This window comes from Amblyomma americanum, chromosome 6 (assembly GCF_052857255.1).
Source record: "Amblyomma americanum isolate KBUSLIRL-KWMA chromosome 6, ASM5285725v1, whole genome shotgun sequence".
Taxonomy (NCBI): Eukaryota; Metazoa; Arthropoda; class Arachnida; order Ixodida; family Ixodidae; genus Amblyomma; species Amblyomma americanum.
In genome coordinates this window covers 166,097,105-166,120,110 of record NC_135502.1, presented here as the reverse complement: position 1 = coordinate 166,120,110, position 23,006 = coordinate 166,097,105, and the positions used below count along the sequence as shown (strand labels likewise).

General features: G+C 46.8%; 1 protein-coding gene across 7 annotated transcripts in view; it reads right to left on the bottom strand.

Moving 5' to 3' along the window:
- Nucleotides 1-23,006, bottom strand: part of LOC144094162 (ubiquitin carboxyl-terminal hydrolase 8-like) — a 402,680-nt gene that overhangs the window by 153,213 nt on the left and 226,461 nt on the right. For 5 of the 7 annotated variants that reach the window (XM_077628075.1, XM_077628078.1, XM_077628079.1 and 2 more), the window contains exon 10: nt 11,773-11,865. The exons of the other annotated variants lie outside the window; for them this stretch is intronic. In XM_077628075.1, coding sequence (XP_077484201.1) covers nt 11,773-11,865 — 93 coding nt within the window. The remainder of the gene's footprint in view (nt 1-11,772; nt 11,866-23,006) is intronic. 7 annotated transcript variants of the gene reach the window in all.

Here is a 23,006-nt window from a genome sequence, read left to right as displayed (position 1 = left end):
GGAAAACACGGCATTCCTTTGAGAAATTCAAGAATATGTCTCACACTGTGCATAGTTGGAGCGCTGCAATAAAGGAGTGCTTTGTTTTATAAAAGTTATTTTATCTTGTCTTGCATTCATCAGCGTTTATACATCGGCGGCAATTGACCCTTCGTTTTGATGAAAAAAATGCATGCATCAAAACAACAATTAAAACAGGGGCATGAAATCTAAAGTTCGACGAAAACTCGTCCGGTCAGGTAGAAGATTCATGTAAAAAGGAAAGGAACGCCGACCAAAGGTTGTTAGAAAAAAAGACTTTTCGGCTTCCCTACGGAAGCCTTGATCAGAGTTATCAAGGCCTCCATAGGGAAGCCAGAACGTCTTTTTTAACAACAACCTTTGGTCGGCGTTCCTTTCCTTTTTACAAAACAGAGGCATGCATACCACACTTAAAATTATCGCATTCACATATAGTACGCTGTACACACAACGGTCTCTAAGTGAAGCGTTTTTTTTTATTCCAATTTCTTGTTGCCCCGCCCCTCTACTAAAACACTTCCGATGGCTCAAGCTGGAGTACACTCGGCCACGTTTGCCGACAGCTTCGAGTTGGCCGCTGGATAACCCCGATGATCGATAGAATGTTTGCTCCTCTCCCTGCACTCAGCCTTTCCTATGGGTGGCGATAATACTAGTATGCACTAACGTTGAAATATGGGAGCCGTACCTGCAAAAGAGCACGATCAGCGTTGCGAAGCATTAACGGGGCCGCTCGTCCGCACCACCGCGCTATCGGCTGTTGGCTACTACTACATCTAATTTTCTTTATTCGCCGACAATATCTGTGTACAGCTTCACCTATTTGTAGGACTTGTTTTAAAAGACAGAGCCTTGCTTATTTCAAGACGATTCTATGCACAGCGCGCATCCAAGGTGCGGCGCGCCGCATTTCATACAGCCCATGCTCTGGTGGCGCCATCTGGTATCGTCGACACAAGTCGCCTCACCGCTGGCCGCTCCCTGAACCCACTACCCATATTATAGAGCACTGTAACCACGCTAACCACGAGGAAATGGTCAAGAAAAAATACACTGGATTGACTTGGATTAGGACTTCATGAATGTGGCCAGACGCTCTGTCAATTCCGCTAAGCCTAGCCGAGCGTAAAATTCAGACTTCCCAGCACCTAAAAAAATTCAAGGGTTTCCAAGGCCTTGAATATAGCGTTTTAGAAATCAAGGGTTTTTAAGGGTTTCAAGGACCGCTACGAACCCTGCTAGAAGGTGTGGAATCGTCCAGCGAAATAAAAAAACAGGCCAAATTTATCGTCCATCCAATTTGTTATAAGCAAGATAAGACGAAGCGAAAGTCCTGTACCCAGTTTATAGCCAGTTCACGTGCTGAAAAACGCAGTAACGTCGACGAGTTCACTTCGAAGCGAGAGGCACCGCTTTAGAGCGCGCCGCCATGTTGGCTGTCCTTTAGCATCTACTGCTAGATGAGTGTACACTATGTGTCTGACCTCACCGTCCAATTTCGTCGACCCTTTTTGCTGCATCCGAAATACCACATCCGATTCCAGCGTTTCGACCAATCAGGCGTAGCCGCTGCGGCAGATTACGACGCTTTTTATTATGACACAAACTCAAGAATACGGACCATGCGTTCGTAAAATCAAATTTATCTCATACTGTTCTAAACTACCCTATTCACTCAATTCCAAGCACCCCCCCCCCCCCCCCCCCCCCTATTTTCGTGGCGATATATCGACGAGACGAGTGTGAGAAGTAACATTTTATTTGGCAAATATTCAAATGAAAAATAGGCGCAGACAGTGAGCCCCCCGCTTGCGTCTCATACTCAGTCACTCTTGCTGCCACTCGAGTCCGCTGCATCGCTCTGTCTCCCATAGCAGGTTAATTGCCTTCCAATCCATCAAAGTGGTTTGTAATCGAGCTCTTCTTAAACGGCCAGGCCAGCCACAACGGCGACTTGAATCTGCTTCCAAGCGTCTGAAATCCACCTTGCTATGGTTGACGGGGGTGCTTACTGCAGCTTTCCCTTTAATGTGTAATCTTCCAGTCAAGGTTCTGCACCAACTCTTTGCTCTCCCGTCAAGGTTAACTGTAAAAGTTTTGGTAACTGAGACGTCAAGGGGTTGCAGCACTAGTGTCGTGCTGCCTGGAATCACATCCAATTCACAACTGCTGTTCTGAAGCTTGGTCTTTACATCCGGGGTCACATGGCCATGAAATGTGTCCAACAAAAGCATAGACCGTGTGCCTGCCTGTGTGGGAGCAATGCTGCCCCAAGACTCGAATCCAGTGGGACATCAGCTCTGCTATCACCTACCCTTTTTTCTGGACTCTTAAGGTGACATGCTTAGGAAAACATTCATTTTCTGGCATATTTTTCCTTCTGAGGATGATGTATGGCGGAAGCTTTTGGCCGTCGCTGTTATCACAGCATCACTGTGACACGCTGCTTCTCGTGCCCTGTCGTCTTCACCTTCACTTTTCGGGATCCTACTTCACTGACTGTGCACAACCTCGGCATGTCAGAATACCCCAGTGTCTCACCAGCGTCACTCATCTCAACAAGCTCGTAGCTGCGTTCCTGTGGAGCTTCATCATGTACCGCTGAAAAGCGATAAGTTTCTCTTGGAAATCAGCTGGAAGCTTCTCGCCTACTGTTGTACGGCGTCTCAAATAAAATCCATTTCTTTTCATCATATGCTCCACCCAGTCCCGGCTAGCACGAATCACCGTGCGCATTGCATCGGCAGTGACAGCGAAGCCACTGCTGGGTTTGTGTGAACAAACTCACAGACTTCTTCAATTTGCGGATGTTAGCCCTTGTGCGGTTCCGTAAACTCTTTACACATCGTGGTGCCGTTGATAATCTGGTCCTACTGCTTCCTCCACCCGATGCTGGTCCAGTCCACGTTGAATTCCGCAGCGGCACTGTGGCTGCCATTATCTAAGGCAAATGCGATTATAGTTTGCTTGAATTTCAAGCTGTAAGCAGCCCTCTTCAAACTCATTCCGACTTCTGTTATAGCTGTCAAACAACTGCAACCGACACCAAACAAAGGAACGTGAAGTCCAAGAAACCTGCTGAGTAAGGTGCACACGTGACAACATGCTGATCGGGGTTGCTTTTGGCCAGCTTTTGGCATTATGTGCTGCCATCTGTCATGCAGTGTCGAAACGCAGCTACACAAGAAGTTGATCATGCCACCTCGGGACTCCGCAAACAGGTGGAAGTGCAACGCCAAAAAAAAACAGCGCACTAAATGATACGGACGCGTACACCACTGACATTTAGAATAGGGGTTTTTTTTTACGCAGCGACGCTGGGCTTGGGTTTGCTGACTGCAGCACCAATGCGGCTCAGAAGAGAAATGCTAAAAAATAAAAATAAAGAAATGAAAATTGTTTTGTTTCACATATTTCGTTACTTTTCTGTAGCACTATATTAGCATAAAATAATTGAAAAATAAAATGCTAAAAACAAGCATTACTTTTGACATTTTTTTGGATTGTTTGATACTTGCAGCGCCATCTCAAGTGGAACCCACAATGGTAACTCTCGTAAATGTAATCATTTTTACTTTTCTTTCATTATCATCATCATAAATTTAAAAAATGTGTTACCGGACTCCAAATTCTTTGTCACCCATTTTCGGACCAAAATCACAAACCTGTTTGTGGATATCAGTAGGCTGAACCTCCGTGCTTTCTGGCATCAAATGACACATACTGTATTTACTCGCGTATAACCCACACTGAAATTTAAAAGAAACACGTTCAAAAAGTGGGGGCGCGGGTTATCTGCTTCACGGCAATGTGCGACGGCCTCCCCCATGCAGTCCGCCATCCCCATTGTCATCGACGCTTGTCAAGGTGATGGGGGGCCAACGAAAGGCATAGCTAGACTGAACCAGAAGAAAGAAGGACACCTCTTCACAGCTCGCTGCGGTTGGTTGCATCGTAAGCTACTATTAATGTTGCCCAAGCACGCATTCCGCTGGCATCACGTGAATACCAGTGCTGTGCACCTGGCTCCATATAAAACCTATGCACTTAACACTATATTAAAATGTTTCTTTCATGCAGTCTGGCTCCAGCAGTGAGAGACTGAAAAAACAGCTATTGCAGTTTCTGTACGTCTTCGTGATCTCAATCATAATCTGTTTACTGGGTGTACCTACAGTTGATTACAACACTGTTATCTATATTTGCCAATTGCAGGCGAAACACCAAAACTTGTGCCTTATCCCTTTGAATTGTGCAGTTTGTGGAGTTTTGAGGGCTCAAGCCGATTCAAAGTGGCCTTTTCCTTGCCTCCTATTGACTGTAAGGTGAAAGAAAATAAACTTGTACAACACAATCTTCATTTTCGAGTTAAAAACAGTGAACAGTGAACACGTCACATTTTCTTCCATTTCTACTGCACAAATGTACACGCTCTCATTATAGCGTGATGTGCGAAGGTGCTCTGATGTCTTCATTCTTGCAATTTTTGTAGCGATAGCTACATTACAGTAGCATTTCGAGCCTGCAGCGTGGCGGCCCCGCCACCCATCGCTGTGGTGTGGAGAAGCTGCCGGCTTTGCAGCGCCGTGGCTGATCACATGGTTGGTCACGTGGTTGGTCACGTGAGCAAGTTCCACTCGGCCCGCTGGAGCTATCGCGTCACTCCAGGTTTACCCAGAGCTAAACCACCGTCAATTTTTTTGATGCAGTTAAGTTTACAACTGTGCCCATGTTTTTGAATAAAGCTATCTTTGTTGCATACACTGCATTTCAGTTCGGTAAGTAAGCTTGATTACACTTCACTCATGCTTCCACAATGACTAGAACAAAGTGTGCCCACTTTGTCTATAACCCATAGCCGTCTATGCTTCGCAATCAAGCAGCTTGCGCATCCATTGTCTGACATGTCTAACCGGTGGCCGTAGGACCCTTGGCAACGCAACATTCGCTGCATTATGTGCGGTGTGCCACCGCCAAGTCTAAGATGATCCAGTTGTGCTTTAATTTTTGTTTTCACAAGCTGAAAGAAAACACACTACAATCAGCTGGAAAACGTGAAGCTCAACTAAGCAATTCCCAGCACATTTTGTAGGGCGTGTTTGTCTTACTGATCTGCTAAGGCACAGATCGGAGCTTGGAGAGTATCGTCGGGTGTGCTCTAAATGCGCATTCAAAATTGGCGCTGCGTAGCACAGAGATTCCGGGCGGTATAGATAGATAGATATTTTATTTCAAGTGTGCCTCTACAGCCAAACGAGCGCACACTAAGTGTGGAGTTCACGGCAGCAGTGAAGCAGCGCTGCACGAACTTCACTTTCGGTTCTCTCTTTTTAGCTAGCATGGCTTGTTTGCAATGAAATTGACAGTGATTTAGGGTAAAATAAAAAACAATATGTTTGTCTAGTGGGAATCAAATTCTAGTTTTCCGCGTGTGAGGCGAGTTCACTAACCCCTACACTATGCAGCGTGTGCGTTGCGCCGCATCTCGAAAACGCACCTATGAAAGGATAACGTTCGCAGCGCTCCAAGCGGAAGTAACTTTTTTTTTTTGCCTCAGTTTTGGGCTCTCATTTGAGACACTCTTTCTTCTAGTTCACTCTAGCATAGCCAAATCCACATTCATAGTCTGTTTATTCTTCCCCCTGCCATTGGCCACGTTGTTTTCAACAGCCAGCATTCTTGAGCCTAGTCAGCCTAGTGTCAGGCGCTGTTTGTATGCTTCGTTTTGGCGTCATGAGTGCGACTCGGCAGCAGTGTTTCACAGCGAAAGAGAAGCTAAAGATTATAGCCACTGTCGAAGAAGTCGGCAAAAGAGCTGCTGCTTGTACTGGATGCTCAATGCTCATACTGGATTCCTTTTGAGGCCACTGCACTGATGTGGTGAAGGCTCGCCTCGCCGAGACAGGCACCGACCTCATTATAATACCTGGCTGCATCGGGTCCATGCTACAGCCGCTCGACGTGTGCCTGAACAAGCCGTTCAAGACACACGTGAAGCGGCTGCATGCCCAGTGGATGGCCGACAGCCTTTACGCCCTCAAACCGACGGGATATTCCATTGCTGTGCCAGTGGATCGTGGAACTGGCAGACTTGGTGCATAAAAGCTTAAAAAAAATATGCCATCAGCGACAGCTTGGATGGTTCGGAGGACGACTACGTCTTTGAGAGTGCCGACGAAGCTTCGGATGGCAGCAGTGAGAGTGGCAACGATCGAGAATCGGATAACCAGTGATGTAGTGGTGGTTGTTTGCAATGAAATTGACAGTGATTTAGGGTAAAATAAAAAATAAAACGAAATGATCACTGAGTGTGCAGTTGTATCTTTCTGGTGCTTATTTTTTTCAGGTAAACCAGCAAGTTATATATTTTTTTTTTCGTGGACAGGGGCGGGTTAGGCTCTTTTCACATGCATGCGATTTTCTCCTGCGACGCTGTGAATTCTGTCGGTCTGTGACTGGAAAGGGCCGTCGGTCTAGCCGCAGACGGTTTGAGATCATGTTCAGTCCAATTGGTATTCAGTCGCAGCGTTGGTGTGTTCGCTCTGCGACTGACCAATCAGGAGCGCCGAGATGGCGTGTGACGTGGGGTCACGTGGGAGCTGTTGCCATGGTGGAAGAAAAACTGTTCATTGCAATTAAAACGTGAAATTTTCCCCTGCATCTAAAAATATCCTGGTCATAACATCATCAACACATTCCGTGTAATGTTCCTGTCGCATTTAATAATTGGTTGCCTATGCAAACATCAAGCAACCTTGCATGAAAAATTGAAAATTGGTTTTTGGGGAAATGAAATGGCGCAGTATGTCTCACATATCAGCCCACAACCACCTCATAAGGGAAGGAATAAAGGAAAAAAGAAAGAGGTGCCATAGAGGAGAGCTCGGGAATAATTTCGAGCACCTGGGGATCTTTCGGACTGACAGCCTTTCAGCCTTTGCGTTTCCGGTCTCCATTGAAACGTGGCCGCTGTGGTCCGTCGTCCGTTCGAACCGGCTGATGTGCTTATTTCTTCGGACTTTGAAAATGAAGCCCTCTCGCCCTGGTAGACGCGGTCTCGAACCAGGTACTTCGGATCAGTAGCAGAGCGCCCAAACCACTGAGCCACCGTGGCAGGTACCTTGCGTGTCCCTCCTACCGAATTCGCTGAGTATGCGTTGGATGTGAAAACACTGGCCAAAAATCGCACTGCAGTGTCACTGGCTAGGCCGACTATTTTCGTTCTAGTCGCAGCATGTGAAACGGGTCTTATATGGGAGAAAATACGGTAATCGCTAACCGTGGCAGCTCTGCAAACACGGGAGCAATCTGAAAATTTGGCGTGTTTTATCACAAAAATTTTGTAGTTCAGGCAAATTCAGACAGAGTGAAAGCGTCATGTGCCTTTGGTTTGCCGTGAACATGGGACACAGCGCAGTGGCAACCACAAATCGGTGGTGAAGCGAGAGGCCCCGCATCAAGCGGTGCCACCATGTTGGCCGAACGTAAAGTGGCGTTGGGGCGCATGCTATTTCGCAAAAATAATGCCAACGATAACCCAAGATGCAAGGTAGGCCTTGCATTCCACGTGCGCGCACTTTGATCCCCCCAAACTTTTCTCTTTCTGGCACAGCACGATGCGCTTCTGCATGCCGCCAGTGTGCACGCGTTCATTAATCCTGACAGGACAGGCGTGCGACCAGCTGGCCGTACCTTTGTGGCGATCTGCTCCCCACAGAAGTCTCTAATCAGAGGATGCCCACGGCTTGTGTGGAACTAGTCTGAGCTGACCGCAGCCGCTTATCAAATATGCCACTGAAGTGCGCTGGTGCAAGCCCCAATGGGAGCTAGCCAGAAGCACATGGTTCCCCCAGGTTTTGTAGAGTCACTGCCTAAAAGCAATAGCTGCACAACGACACAACCCCAATGAAGGGGGGGACACGGGGGTTCCAATCTCAAAAACCTTACGAAAAAATAGAATTTTAGAAAACATCCAATCTGGAATCTATAAGGTCTTTTTCATCACACCCCAACAAATTTTCTTTGAAACCAATCCAGAAGTGACTTGAAAAAAACCAGTCACAAAAGACAATGGACTAGAGAAGGAGTGCACACGCCACAACGACACACCTAGAGAAGGAGTGCACACGCCACAACGACACACCACCAGTCGTTGTGGCGTGTGCACTCCTTCTCTTGTCCATTGTCTTTTGTGACTGGTTTTTTTCATGTTACTATGAACCAACTGGCCCGCATTTCAACCCTCTAGAAGTGACCTTAAAAAATGATTTTGTCACTCTAGGCAGCAAACCAGTGGCTCCTTGTGCAACTTCACAGCCCGTTTTTAAGAGGTGTCTTTTGGCTCAACTTGTAGAAAGCGTGGCATGACAATGGCTTCGCGGAATTTCATGCAGTTTGCCGCATTGTGTTCCTTGATAAATTCTTTATGCAGTGACATTCCTATCTTATTGATTGCTTCCTGTTTTTACTCTGCAACTAGTACTTTCGTGTGACGCTAATGAGTGTATTATGCAAGCATGGATATAATGTTCTGTGCAGAAAAAAGAAACAAGCTGATAAAAATATTTGGAGAATGTCACTGCATGAACCATTCCTTTGTCTAAAATCTAAAAGCAATTGCAGGCTCCTACCATGTTTTGTTGTCACGTCGGGCTTTCTGCTAGTTTGGTATAGTAGTGAATCACATAAATATTTATGATGTCAAAACTACACAGCATACAACAGTGAAATTTGTGGGGTGTAACAGGGGGGAGATAATACGTTTTCCCTGTTTAATCGCGGTTGACACAGTTCAAAACTGCCAGGACCTCACTTTGTAACCGTGAGTGCTACCGAGCACTCGGCAACCACGGCGGGCCTTGCTCTGAGAGAAACCCAGGAATGGCACTCTGGCTGACACAAACAGGCATTTATTGCTACAGCAACAATGGCAGCTAGCAACAAAACACGCTGAGGAATCGAGGTCGTCCATCTCGCCAGCCAGGTTACAAGCGAACGTTCGCCCGTGCTAGGGCAGAGGGAAACTCCAAAGCTGGATGAGACGAGATGCGGGAGAACGTTCTCCCCCAACAGCCTTGCCCTGCTGGCGAAGAGCGGAGCGTCGTGCCGAACAGTCCGTGCACATCGAAAATACTGAGCCAAAGAAAGTTTGCTCTCCTGCGTGCACAGTAGTCCTGCCATCCATGGCGCTCATGTTGCTATGACGCAGGCACCCCTTTTTATTTATTTATTTATTTATTTATTGATACTGTCAGCCGTAAGGCCGTTACAGGGTGGATGCATACAACTCCAGAAGTACACACAGCCACAAGTACAACATTTATACAACTTATATGAAATCATCTTGCCAGCAGATAAAGCCACAAGTGCGTCAGATAGGTAAGTGTTCATAATAATACGCTCGGTTTCAGACCACCGAGGATCGGAACCGCAGGTGAGGAACATAACGTGGGATACCCTTTCTGTTCCTCCGGACTGTACCGCAAGCATTAGTCTTTTTTTCAAGAAGATAGGTGAAGAGGGCGGGACTGGTGTACCAGTTGTCCTCCCAGAGAACATGGCCCTTGCCCAGGTACTTGTCCAGTAACGTGAGGACAACTGATGCTCCATATCCCATCTCAGATTCGTAGATCTCAGTAGAGGATCCGGTTTACAACACAATGTCTAGCACTAAGCCTGTTTTCACATCACAGAACACGAATGACTTCAGGCCGAACCTGCTTCGTTTGGATGGGATATATTGTTCGAACGCCAAGTGCCCTTTGAAAAGGAGCAGGCTTTCGTCAATACAAATATCTTAATATGGTGATAGCAACCCCTTGAAAGTTTTTCCGAAGCGTCAGGAGAACAGAGCGCACTTTGTGCAGCCTGTCACCACGGATCTGATCTTCATTATTGGGAAAATGAAGAAACCTCAAAATAAGCAGGAAGCGGTTGCGACTCATCAACTTCGAGAATGCAGGTTTGCTCAAGAGGGGATCCGTGGACCAATACTGGGCAATAGTACCTTTTCTTGAATGAGCCATGAGCATTACGACAGCAAGAAATACACAAAACTCACGCGAAGTCATATCTTTCCACTGGTGTATGCGGGATCCGGCCGTCGGTGTGAGTGCGGCATGTACTTGGCGTTGGAAAATGTTAGTTTGATCCACAATTCCTTCCACAATGTCCGGCGTAAACAAACTTTCAAAAATCTCGAGCTCACTGGATGCTGCTATGATGTCATTGCAGATTCCTGAAGAAGATGGGTCGAACGCATGGTCCTGAGGCTTGAACTCCTTCTTCCAGGAGAAATCCTGCTCGTCGCATTTCCTCTTCTTGCGCGGATTTCTTTGTGGAAGGGGCTCTTCATCGCTGTCATCACTCGACAAGGCACTTAGACGGGCTGCTTCCTCACTGTCACTGTCATCGGAGTCCGAATTCATGAGCGATTCTTGAATTTCTTCGTCCGTCAAACCGCGGACGCACGACGCACGCTGCCTTGCCATGGCTGTTCTGCCGAGGCGATTACAAAGTGATGCGGGTGATGGAACATGCGCTCCACCTATTGGAAAGTCATCCTACAAGTTTTGTGTTATTTATGAGGCCTCTCCATAGATGGCGCTACATGCTTGCATTATTTTGTTTTGCACGAGTATTATCGGGAGCAGCAGGGAGCGAGTTAAAAAGCCAAAACGAGTATACTCGTGAGAAGCAGGGAGTGCATATGTGTGGTCGCCTGAGTTATCTCGTGAGAGGGAGTGAAAGGGTTAATAACAGATGAAACATTTTTAGCCTGGCAACCTTCCTTCGCTTTGAAAGTTGAGGCAAGTTTAGTTCACGAACCATGTCAGTCACTGAATCTGTAAATCTGTATTTTGACAAAATGAACCTAGCCGCCCTTCTCTCAACTTTTTCAATCCTGTCAATTTGGTTTTCTGATGCGGATCCCATATGACGCTCGCATATTCCAGTGTCGGTCGTACCAGCGCGAGATAGGCTGTTAGTTTTGCTTTTGTGGAAGCAAGCTTCAGTTTTCTTCTTATCAACCACAGTTTTGTTTCAGCCTGTTTCGGCTTGTTAGTTAAGGTAACTAACCAGGGAGGGTCACGTGGCGCACCCCTCCTCGAGGCGAGGCCATGGGAGGGTGCATCACAGGAAAGCAAACCAAAGAGGACAGGTGGGGCGCATCCCCACAAATTCTGCAAATTCTTTGAAAAGTTTCGAAAGCGCTGCGACAGGGGACACCAAGAGAAGACACGAAGTGCTTGTCCTTCGTGTCTTCTCTTGGTGTCCCCTTGTCGCAGCCTTTTCGAAACTTTTCAAAGATGTACCAACTAGCTCAATTGTCCGTGTTGCTGCAAATTCTGCATTCGGAATTTCTAATGATCAACCAACTGCCCACTGTGTTAGCACTGTTGGTGTCAAAAGTGCCTAAAAAATGAAGTTCACCTCTAAAGAGCAGTCGGGGGCTTCATAGGTTGGTCTCACACCCCATATTAGCACGACACACGTAAGTCAACCCTCCCCCCCCCACCCCCCCCACCCCCCTCCGCCTCCTCAAATTTCCAATCATTTTTGCAGGGCGTCAACACAGCTTCAATGAGTGTTCAGAAAATACATGATTCAGAAAATACATGATTTTGAAAATGCCTGGAGTGCCGCTGAGTGTGTGTGAGAAGTTTTCAAAATGATTTAAAGAAAATTACTCTTTGCTTCAAACAAGAAAAATGACCGTGTTGCCACATGTGTAATAAAAATGACACCCACCCTGGTGAGGTCGAGTAGCTTCTCCAAGGGTTCCCCACTGTCACCATCCTCGCTGAATGGGCCCCCCGGTGAGGGCTTTGACCCAGGGTCAACCTGCACAGGTGTTCTGTTAATGCAAGTGCGTCTTGTGCATTTTTGCTTGCTTTCATTGTGTACTGCACGCAGTTTCTTCCCAAAGTGAGACATTGGTTATGAGGAACGCTCCAGTGGAGGGCTCCGGATTAACTTGGACCTCGCACAGAATGCGGGTTCCCTTTGTGTTTCACCCCAATTCAAATGTAGCTGCCCAACAGAAGTTGAACACGGGTCCTCCAGCTTAGTAGCAGAACATCCTAACCACCGAGTATTTTAACTTCCCAAACATTCAGAAATTAATAAATATTGCCGCTCACGAGGACAACACAGGAAGTGCGCCAGCTCATGAATTTTCAGGTGCTAACGCTGCTGGTTCCAGATTCTGAAGATAAGAGAGAGCGTTTTCTGATGAAAAGTGCCACGGCTTAGTTCCAAGTCCAGTAGTGGACTTGGTCAGTGACTTCTGGGAAAGTAGCTCAAAAGACAAGGACAACATGGAGAGAAAACAAAAGGACCAGAGCTTATTGTCCTTGTTTTTTGCGCTATTTTCCCAGGAGCATACATCACCAACTTGCCCGTCTTGCCATCATGTTGGTCAGTGAGATGACTTGGTCAATGAGATGACAATTACCTACCTTGCCTTCTTACAATAGGTGCAACCTGACAGCATGGTGACTACCACTAATAAAATCCTACGCATCTACAGCGCACTGCCAGGTGGACTGAACTTCACCTGCGAGTTTCCTGTTGACAGCGCAATGCAGTTTTTAGATGTCTTTGTTAAGTTCTTTCAATAACAAGTGTCCTGGATTTACCATCTCTGGTCCAATTAAAGTGCACTACTTTTGGACAGCATTTATTCTAAGCTGGTAAACAGGGCTATCACTAGAATTAATCTTCAATAAATCTTGCCCGCACCTTTCAAGTCAAAGCTTCGATGACCAAGCAGCTCGCCTAATTAGTGCTGGTATCTAAGTGTATTTATTTCCAGCATTTGTGAACACCTGCTGTGCACAACAACAAACAGAGACAGAAAAGCGAAGCATGAAATGAACATCCAGGTTATTTCGTATTTTCACAGGCTGTCGCACAATGTTAAGAAAATGGCAAATAGCTATCACATCAACGTAACTGAATTACCCCAGACGTTACCGTTTGAAAAAAGTAATCAGTTCTTAGGGTGAAGGTACACGAGGCGAACATAAAAGGTGGGGAGCTACATGCATTCTTCATCACCACGCCCTGTTGTAAGTAAAACGAACAAAGGAAGCACCCACGAAAAGCCACAGCTAAGCTTCGAAGGGAAGGGAAAAATGCAAGAAACGACAAAGAAATGGGAACGAAAGCTGTAGAACAGTTGGCACACTTAGTGACCGAAGGCTCACGGAGTCCGGAATAACCCAGCGAGCAGACTGTGTGACATTGAGTGAAGGTGTACCCGTTGAAGGTGTACCCGTTGAAGAGGAAATGTGTGCCAACGTGCCACAATCATTGCAACATCATGATAATAAATTGAGTCATGTCTGCTCGAACTGACGCACTTAAGATTGAAGTGGATGATGGGATGGCTGTCTCGAGTTGGACCCATTGTGGCATGGATGAAGCGTCTCGCGTTGTGACCCTGCTTGCGGCACGGTGGCGCCACCGCTGGTTACACAATACTTCTCACCATTCTGTCTCTTGAATGGGAGCGGTGCGTGCTGCGGCTACTAAGTCCTATCAGGGTTATTGGATGCAGCTCTTGTTCGAAGAAATTCGCCATAAAAAGTGGTCAGGTTAGGTGATGCAACAATGTTGTTCTTCAACGAGGATGTTCCCGCTTGTTTGCTGACCCAACGACACACTGCAGTGGGCAGGGAGGACATTTTCTTCAAATGTGCACGTTTATTTACAGTAAGTTACAAAGTGGTCGGCAAGTGCGCCCCGTAAAAGCTACAAATTCAAATTCTCAAGTAGGCCCAAGTACACACCAAGCGAGGTCCTCATTAGCCTCGAAGACTATTCATGAATCAAACACACAAACTGTAAGCTTAACACTGCGGACACAGGCTAGAACCCACCAGCAGGCGAGGTATCTCACTCCCGCTCTGAAAGAGGCCAGAATCCGTACTAAGCCGGGTCTCTGTCAGCCTATAAGTCACGACCGTATCAGACCGTCTTGTTTGTCACTGCAACGCAACGCAACAATCCTAGCTCTCTCTCGGGTGCATGCATTCCGCCCAATTCGCACCAGCTTCTCACTTCTAACTAATCAATGGTCTTCCTACTCTCTCCCGAAAAACTTAAACATCAGAAACCGAGGCAAAATCATAACTACTCACACACCACTTCCGCCAACCGGAGTTAAGATGAAGAAATCCCGAGCACCGTGGCTCAACTTGTTTTTCGACCGGATTTGAAGACTCGTGTTCCCAGCATGTGATCTCCAGTAGCCATCTCAAGGGCTTCGATATCAAACGCAATTAGGACATACTCCAGAACAGGTGATTACGCAACCCGAAAGGCGATAAAATACAGTCCACTGAACCCATGTTAATTCCCACTGAAATTGACATGCTCTTCCCATTTTCAAAACTGAGTCCGTATTCCGAGTTTGTGTCATAATAAAAAGCGTCATAATCTGCCATTGGCCGAAATGCCGGAAACGGATGTTGGTTCGCTTGCGACTGTGAGCGGTTGCCGCAGCAAAATGTTCAGTGGCACTATTGCTCTTTGAAGAGAAACGGAATGCGACGAACGCCAGAGACAAAAATTTCATGGACAAGTTTGTTGCGCATCGGATTCCACTGTAAAAGGATAATGAAAAGTTGTCTTGCTTATGCAGTGGAATTTAACGAATAGAAACAATAGTTCAGATACTCTTTCCTGCACTGTAAAGGCCAGAGGTGTACTTAAAGAAGAGAGAGAGAGAGAATGAAAAGGAAACGCAGGGAGGTTAACCAGATGTGAGTCTCCGGTTTGCTACCCTACACTGGGGATGGGGGATAGGGGTTAGAAAGATGACAGTGAGGAAAATGAAGAAAAAAAAAATAGGGATGGCTTTGCAGTGACAGAAGATCGCCGGTGGTAAATATAAGGCAGCTAGCTTCTTCACACAACACAGCCCATTAAATTTATCTTGAAGGTAAAAGGCAACGGAGAGGAAAATTTGTGCCATGCACTCATTCACTGCACAATGCACGCTTAGTGCAGTGCTAAACCATTAAGACGCTGTGACAACTTGCCATCTGCAAAATTGCTGAATGTAAGTTGCTGCTGTGATTGAACCCTTGTGCAGACAGTAATTTACATTTTTAAAAAAAAAGCTCCTTTTAGAACCGCAACATGCTGCTGATAGGTTTTTCATTTTTCTGCAGCAATTATATAGAAGGGATGAGCTAAAAAAATCTTGCTGTGTTTCTTTTCACATATGCATTGGTAGACTTCGCAGATGAAGTTTTCATAGGTTCACCATGGTATGAAGCGCACGCATGCCCACACTAGCACCTGAAAACTAACTTGCAAGCTAACTCAAGAGCTCAACACAGAGTTGCACCAACACGGCTATCAAGAACCATAAGGGATGCCATAAAACCACCTCTGGCATGTCGAATGCATCGGTCTAGTGCCCATGTGCACTATCCGTGCACATGAGCAGTTTCACGCTGGTAGACATTACAGTTGAACCTCACTACAATGAAACTGACTGGGCGCGCGAACAATTTCATTGAAGCGAAATTTCGTTGCGGCCAAAACAGCCCAAAAACACTGCCAGGTTGGACAACATGGTACCAAAACATCATTTATTTCCAAGGAAGTCGGTCAGCTTCTTCTGCTTCTTTTTTTTGTTTGCCACGAGTTTTTTGTGCACTCGGTGAGCAGTTGCATCGCGACGTTGTCATCGTGAGCACCAATAAATCTGCGGAGCACATCAAATGCTTCCATCACTTTTAGGGCAGGTGGTGGTGCTAAATCCTCTGCGTCGCTGTGGCGAATGCCCTCGATTATGGCTTCATCACTCAGCTCCTCGGAAGAAAAGAACTTGCGCTTCCTAGACAGTCGCCATGCTCGTGTCGATTGCAGTGCACAAGCACGAGTGAAAAAAACTAGGGCAAATGCGCTGCTACTGCTGCCAGGCTGCTGAGTCCTTTGGCGACGGATTGGTTGCGGCTCTGGCTTGGCAGAAAACGGGAGCTTGCACCTGCGCCTCATCGCAAGGCAGCCAGCCCGATTGTCATCGCCACAAACCAATGGCGGTCTTCACGTGCGTTTGAATGAGTAGATCAATTGGATCCAGCGAGAAGTTTAGTGAAACAAAGCAGTGTGGACCTGCAAAAGTACACAGATGGGCGGCGATATGCTTGTTTTATTGTCAGATGGATTTTTAAGCCCAGCTTTGCATAGCAAAAATTTCATTCAAGTGAAAACACGCCCCAAAAATGGTTCGTTGTGATGAGAAATTTGCTCCATTACTTTCTATGGCAAGCTGATGGGGAATTGGAAATATTTTGCTGAAGCGAAAATTTCGTTCAAGTGACATTTGTAGTAGCGGGGTTCGACTGTACACACTATAATGATGCAGGACACTTCAACAGCTAACAGAGAGTTCTAAAAGAGAAAATGCATATTTGCGAGCAGTAAACGCAAACATTTTACAGGACATTATGTTTTCATCATTCAAAGTATGCAGATGAGATCAAAAGTGAGCAGGAACCAGCAGATTTTCGTACATGTTGGCATCACTTGTTTACACTCGTTCTCTCTTCACAGTATGCGTCATTCATTTACTATGACGTGTTTTTGCAGCGCAGATCCGATGAGGGAAGTTTCAAGTTTATTTAAAGTAGAAGCATGCTATCACTGAGGCCCTCTATGTAGCTCATTGCTACAGGCGCACTTATGGGTGCTGGCTCCGAAGTTTCATCCTCATCCGATTCCTCCGCATCACTCTCTTCCCACACTTCAGAAACGATGCCCTCGTCCGTGCATGGTTCCGTGGTGTCAGCGCCATTATCGACAGAAATAAAATCATTCCAACCACTGTCATGACCCCCCAAGTTGGAGTCGACGACGCGCTGCCACAGATCGCCGCCGGGCTGGTCATCTTCCGAAGCATCCGGCTCGGCATCAGACAGTGTGTCGACGAAGCCGGCCTTGTGGAAGCAGCTCCGCTCGCCAGTGGCCGTCACCTCTGCCCAGGCTGCTTTCATCATCTCTACCGCTGAATACAATAGAAATGGGCACGGTGTTCCTGTCCACCATCCCGAATTACAACTAGGGCCTGAGATTTGAACGAACCCAACGAAACGTACGCATAGCAACAAGAGTGACAAAAGCGCGCGATGGGGTAGACGTGCAACGTGCACAGGCGGCAATCAAGCCAAAGATACAGACGCACAGCGCCAGCGGAGAGCCCAATGAGGGGCGTCCGTGAGCGCCAGTGCACCCACCTCTTGGCTCCCACGGAAGGCATGCTTCACGGAGCGTGGCCTCCGCGATCGGCACCGGTGGCGGCGCGGTTGATCGCGGAGGCCACGTGCGGGCTCGTAAGAGAGTGAGGAGAGGGGACTGGAGTTGCGAGGAGGGGCGGCAGGGCGATCTTGGAAGGCACTTCGGTGGGAAAAGGGTAGCTAGCTTGAGAGCAGCACGAAACGGGGCGGGCGGTTGGCCTGTGATGAGGCTCGGGAAGACATGCCGCGCGCCGAGCGCACAAAGGGGTCGGAGGCAGGTTATCTCGCATCGCGGCACCGGGTTTACGCCATCCGTTCACTGTAACCAATCAGCCGGCTTAATGATGCTCGTTATACGTGTGATTTTGTGCCATTGAAACAAAGTATATTTTGAGGGTCGCGCAGGTCTCATTCGCTACAAGCAAAAGTTCGTCTTAAGTGGGGCCGTTATATGTGGGCTTGACTGTACAATCATAATGTTTATCATACTCAGTATGGGCCTTTATTTAATACTGGAGGACTGTGAACGATGTTTAAGAGTAAACGCTCTTGGAGTTAGGTTTCAAACTTCTGCTTTCGAGTGCGGTTTCGGATAATTAAAGGGATTAAGCTAAGAGATTATGGCACTTAGAGCAAGGAGTCGCATACAACAGAGAGCCACTCACGCTCTCATGTACTGCGATGCCATCTTCATGCATTGTATGCTAGGCAAAAGCTCCAATAAGACGGGGAATGACATAGCGCCTGTGAGTAAGCGTTCCAAACGATACATCTGCTCATTTCACTACTGGTTTTACCTTCCAGAACGAAAGCTACATGAACTGTGTATAGCAAGGTGCGTGAATAGAAGCTTTTTCCTGATTTACGACATTATAATGAAACCACTGTTTCTTTTTTGGTGATGGTGACGGAAGTGAACGCTGTTGAACTTCAGTCCGGCCGGTCAGCCGCTGCCGCCCAGAGGAAATGTCTTGGCCTCCCGAATGACGCAAGCAGCTAGGCCACCGTGGTGTACTCGGCCACCAGTGATGACTCCTCAGTTGACGACGGCTTCGTCAGAGTCATAAGCAAGAAGGCCAAACAGAGACTGCGCAAATGTGAGGACTCGTCGTCGTCGTGTACGTCCACGATCACTATGGAGCGAGAATCATCGGCACACACTGTCCTATTTGTGCCAGAGACTCCTACCAACAATCTCAACCACATCAATAGGCAAGCCATGTCTGCGTTCCTGGAGGCCCGCATCCCGGGAGCAATCAAAGATGTGAGGGTGAATCGTTTTAGGAATGTCGACAACATTGATGCCATGGACCAGAACGCGCTTGAGAGATTGAGCAACATCAGAACGCTAGGCGGCATCAGCGTTTGTTCCCATGTCCTTCTAGGCAGTGGCACTACGGCAGGCGTCATTTACGACGTCGACGTAGCCATCTGCGACTCTGATCTGCCCATTTTGATTCAACCAGCTACCGATGGTGTAGCCATACTGCAAGCTCAGCGCCTTGGAAGGACCGAGTGCGTCAAGTTGACCTTTCAAGGGGTCTGCATTCCAACGCACGTGAAGGCTGGGCACTTTCGGGCATGCAGTTAGGCCGTTCGTCCCGAAGCCTCTCCAGTGCCGCAAATGCATGAAGATAGAACACGTGAGTAATGTGTGCAATTTCCCCATCGTGTACCAACGGTGTACTCAGCCACATAGCGGCGATTCTTGCCGGGCAACATTCCTTACGTGTGCCAATTGCCGCGGCCCTCATGACGCTGCCTCAAAAGATTGTCCTCGCCTGAAAAGGGAAAGGGTGATACTCAAACAAATGACAAGAGACAATCCCACACACAGAGAAGCTGCCGCTAAGGTGCGACGACGTCGTCGCCCTCGTCACAGACCTTCTAAAAGTGTAGCGAGCATTGGAAAGGATCGTCCAAGAATATCCGCAACTTGTCCTCCCCCTCCGCATACTACTTTAAGGATTGGGAGCAATACGACTGGCGAGGCACAGACGGGTGTCGCAGACGGGCCTTGGCCATCCCTACCTGAGCTACACACACCCGCAGTGACCAAGCAGGTAATGCGTACTCAGAGTCCCGAGCCCATTGCTAATCAAGCACAAGTCACAACTCCGGTCCAAGACCGGGACCGGCAAGTGACTTGGCCATTGCTCCCGAAGCACCCAGCACTCACCCCAGCACCGCGCACCCAGTTTGTTGAGCCTACTGCTGGTCGGGTAGTAGGTCAAAAACCGGACCAGGTCACAGACGAGCAAGTGATTGCAATGCTAAAGCCAATCGTGAATGCCATGTGCGTGCTGCTTTCCAACATACACATACCAGCTGCACAGAATGCACTGCAGATGCTGGATTTGTTGAATCCAGTGCTTGCAGCTGTCCAATAGCTGGCACAATGCATCCTCCAGCCTTATTCTTTTAGAGCGGAAGTCCGATGCTTACGTTGTCATCAACATTATCAGGCGCAATGGCAAGCAGCCTTTCCTGACCCTGAAACGCCTGCACTGACTTGTGATGGAGGGCCCTACATCTGTTCCACTCAGGTCGCAGCAGTCGGCAGCCCTCAAGGTGTGCAGGCTACAGCTGTGGTGGCCTGTGACTTACAGTGCTTGTGTCATTGCCTGTCGTGCTTGCTACGGACCGCATTTGTCAACTGCTTATCCTTTTACGCCCCCCTCATCCCTCTCCCCTAGTGCAGGGCAGCCAACCGGAGCAGCGGTAGGTAGCACGAGCACCTTGAGTGACAAGCTTCCTCGTTATCATTCCAGTTTTCGACCAAATCATCTGAAGCAGGGCATCAGACCAGCACTCAGCAGTCACGTGGTGCCAACACCAGCAAAGAGGGACACCTGGCTCTGAGAAAGCAAGAAAGGCATTGGCGCCACGTCCACCAGGGGAGCCAAAACCTATATAACCTGGAGCATCGCCTGGCTGCTGTCACTTGGCACCAGCGGAGCCAGCACGAGCACCTCGATTGACAAGCTTCCTTGTTATCATTCTGGGTAAGCATCTTTTCTGAACTAGTTTGAATCAACACAAAAATTTAGCACTTGCCGCTTTGGCTGCTGCCGCCATTGTCTGTACTGTTGCGTGCATGCGCTTTTTATTCACATACAATGGGAGATTTTGCTCGGTTTCGTGAAGAACTCAGGAAGGAAATCAATGAATTCAAGTCTAAATTGGAGCGTGAACTCAGGACCGAGATCGGAGAGCTTAAAAAAAGCCAAGAGTTTTTCAATAAACAGTTTGAGAGCATAAAAAATGAACACAGTGAGCTGATCAAGGAAAACAAAGCTCTCAAGCAGGAGAATGAAAAACTGCTGATTCAGTGCAAAGCTCTGAAAAATGAAGTTACCCAGCATGAGCAACGAATCACTGCATCCAAGCAGTATTCGAGAAAGTGCAACATTGAGATCAAAGGAGTACCCCATGCTCAAGATGAAAGCCTTCCGGACATTCTTCATGAAATTGGCACGCTTTTGAATGAGCCTATCGCTGATGCGGACATGGAAGTGTGTCCTAGAGTTCCCTATAAGAAGATGACAGCCATCCCTAACATTATTGAGCAGTTCAAGAGACGTGCTAAACGTCACACAGTTCTGCAGAAGGCTAAGAAAATCAGAATTTCGACTGAAGACCTTGGCCATGAGTCTAAGTCTCCGATATTTATAAATGAGCATCTATGCCCAGCCATGAAGCAGCTGCTCGGCAAGGCTGTCGCCAGAAAGAAGAAAAAGGGGTGGAGCTTTGTGTGGACAAATGGCGGGAAGATCCTTGCGTGGAAAAAGGAAACTTCGTCTGTCTTACATGTTCGAGACGTGCGGGATGTTGAAAAGATTGTCTGAATAGGGCTCCTTGTAGGTGCACTACAGTCCTCTAAAAGGGATGGCTGCGTCTCCACGTGATGTCAATGTTATTGTGCGCACTCGTCCTAAAATTGGTCTCACATGTTTTCATTTAAATATTCATTCTGCACGGAACGAAGAAGCGGAACTTTCACTTCTGCTAGATGAATTTGAATTCCAATTTGACACAATTATGCTCTCTTAGACGTAGTATACATGTGACGACCAGGTATACATGAGAGAGAATTACCAGACTTTTTTCTTAAACCGAGCGAGCAGACAGGGGGGTGGGCTTGCAATGTGAATTAGTTTCTGAATTCACTTTCATGGCAAAGGAAGCCGTATGTTTAACGCTGATATCACGTAGCCAGGTTTTTTCCACCTGATTCTGATTTAAGTTGTTTCTTTGATCGCTTAGAACATTTGCTCAACTTGTTAGCGATAATAATTTAACTTTAATTCTTGGTGGTGATTTTAATATTGATCTGTCAAAGCCCCTCTTCCAGTCAGGCGTTGCTTTTATCAGTCATAGGATCAAGTGGCAACACAGCTTTAGCCAGCACAGGGACACGCGTCGCCACACAGCGCAACACTCACTGATTTCTTTATCAGCAATATCAACACTCGGTGGTTCCTATCAGGAGTCGTCAGCAGTGACATAAGCGACCACTTTCCCATCTATATGCTGGTTCAATGCGCAGACCACACAATCCGTGACAGCCCTGAAAGGTTTACAACACAAACTATCACGCCTCTGACATTAGATGGTTTTCGTTCGCGCCTCATAAAAAAAAACATGGAACACTGTATTTCTTTCAGACACAGCCGATGCTGCGTATGAATCCTTCATTGTTATTTTCAAGCAGCTTTACCACGATCATTTCAAGGAAAAGTCATATAAAAAGAAGAGCAAAAGTCGTAAGCCATGGATCACTAAAGTGGGCTTAAAAATGATAAAAAAGAAATCCAAATTATTTCAAGAAATTCCTCAAAACTAAGTCACTTGATGACCTAAAAGATTTCAAACAATACTGTAAGAAAGTAACTGCCCTTTTAAGGACCGAGAAAAGAAACTACTTGCATGAACAATTTCAAACAGACTGCCGTCAAGGTAGCGCTCAAAGATGGCAAAAACTTAATAAACTGCTTAACCGCATGCCATCTACTCCATGTGTTGGTGAACTTATCATTGATAGACAAACAGTGCAGTGATCAGAACTAGCTGAAAGGTTCAACAAACTTCTCGGGGATGTTGTGAGCAGTGCGCCATGTACTCAAATGCAGACGCAAGGGATTAGAAAACATGAAACAGTATGTTTCTTGAACCAACTAGTGAAAAGGAAGTTAGCAGCATTTTCTCCTCACTTAGCAATAGTTGATTTTGTAGCTCCAGTACTCACTCATGTCTATAACCCCGCCTTATCAACAGGATGCTTCCCCAAACAGATGCAGGTATCAAAAGTTATCGTAATCTTTAAAACCGGAGACAAGAATGACATGTCGAATTATAGACCAATCAATCTCTATATTGCCCGTTTTTTCCAAAGTTTTGGAAAAAATAATTTGCTAGAGAATATACAAATTCTGCAGCAAATTCAACATACTGTCTACGTCTGAATACGGATTTGTTCAAGGCAGATCCACTGAAGCAGCTTTACTAGCACAAAAAGAAATAATTTTTGAAGCATTTGAAAATAAAGAGATATACATAGGAATTTTTATTGACTTTTCAAAGGCTTTTGACGGTCTTAATCACCACAAACTACTACAGAAACTTGAACTCTACGGCATACGTGGCATACCACTCCTCCTCATTGAATCATATGTTCAACATCGTTTTCAGTGTGTGCAAATAGGAAATGAGTTCTCCTCATTTCAGAAA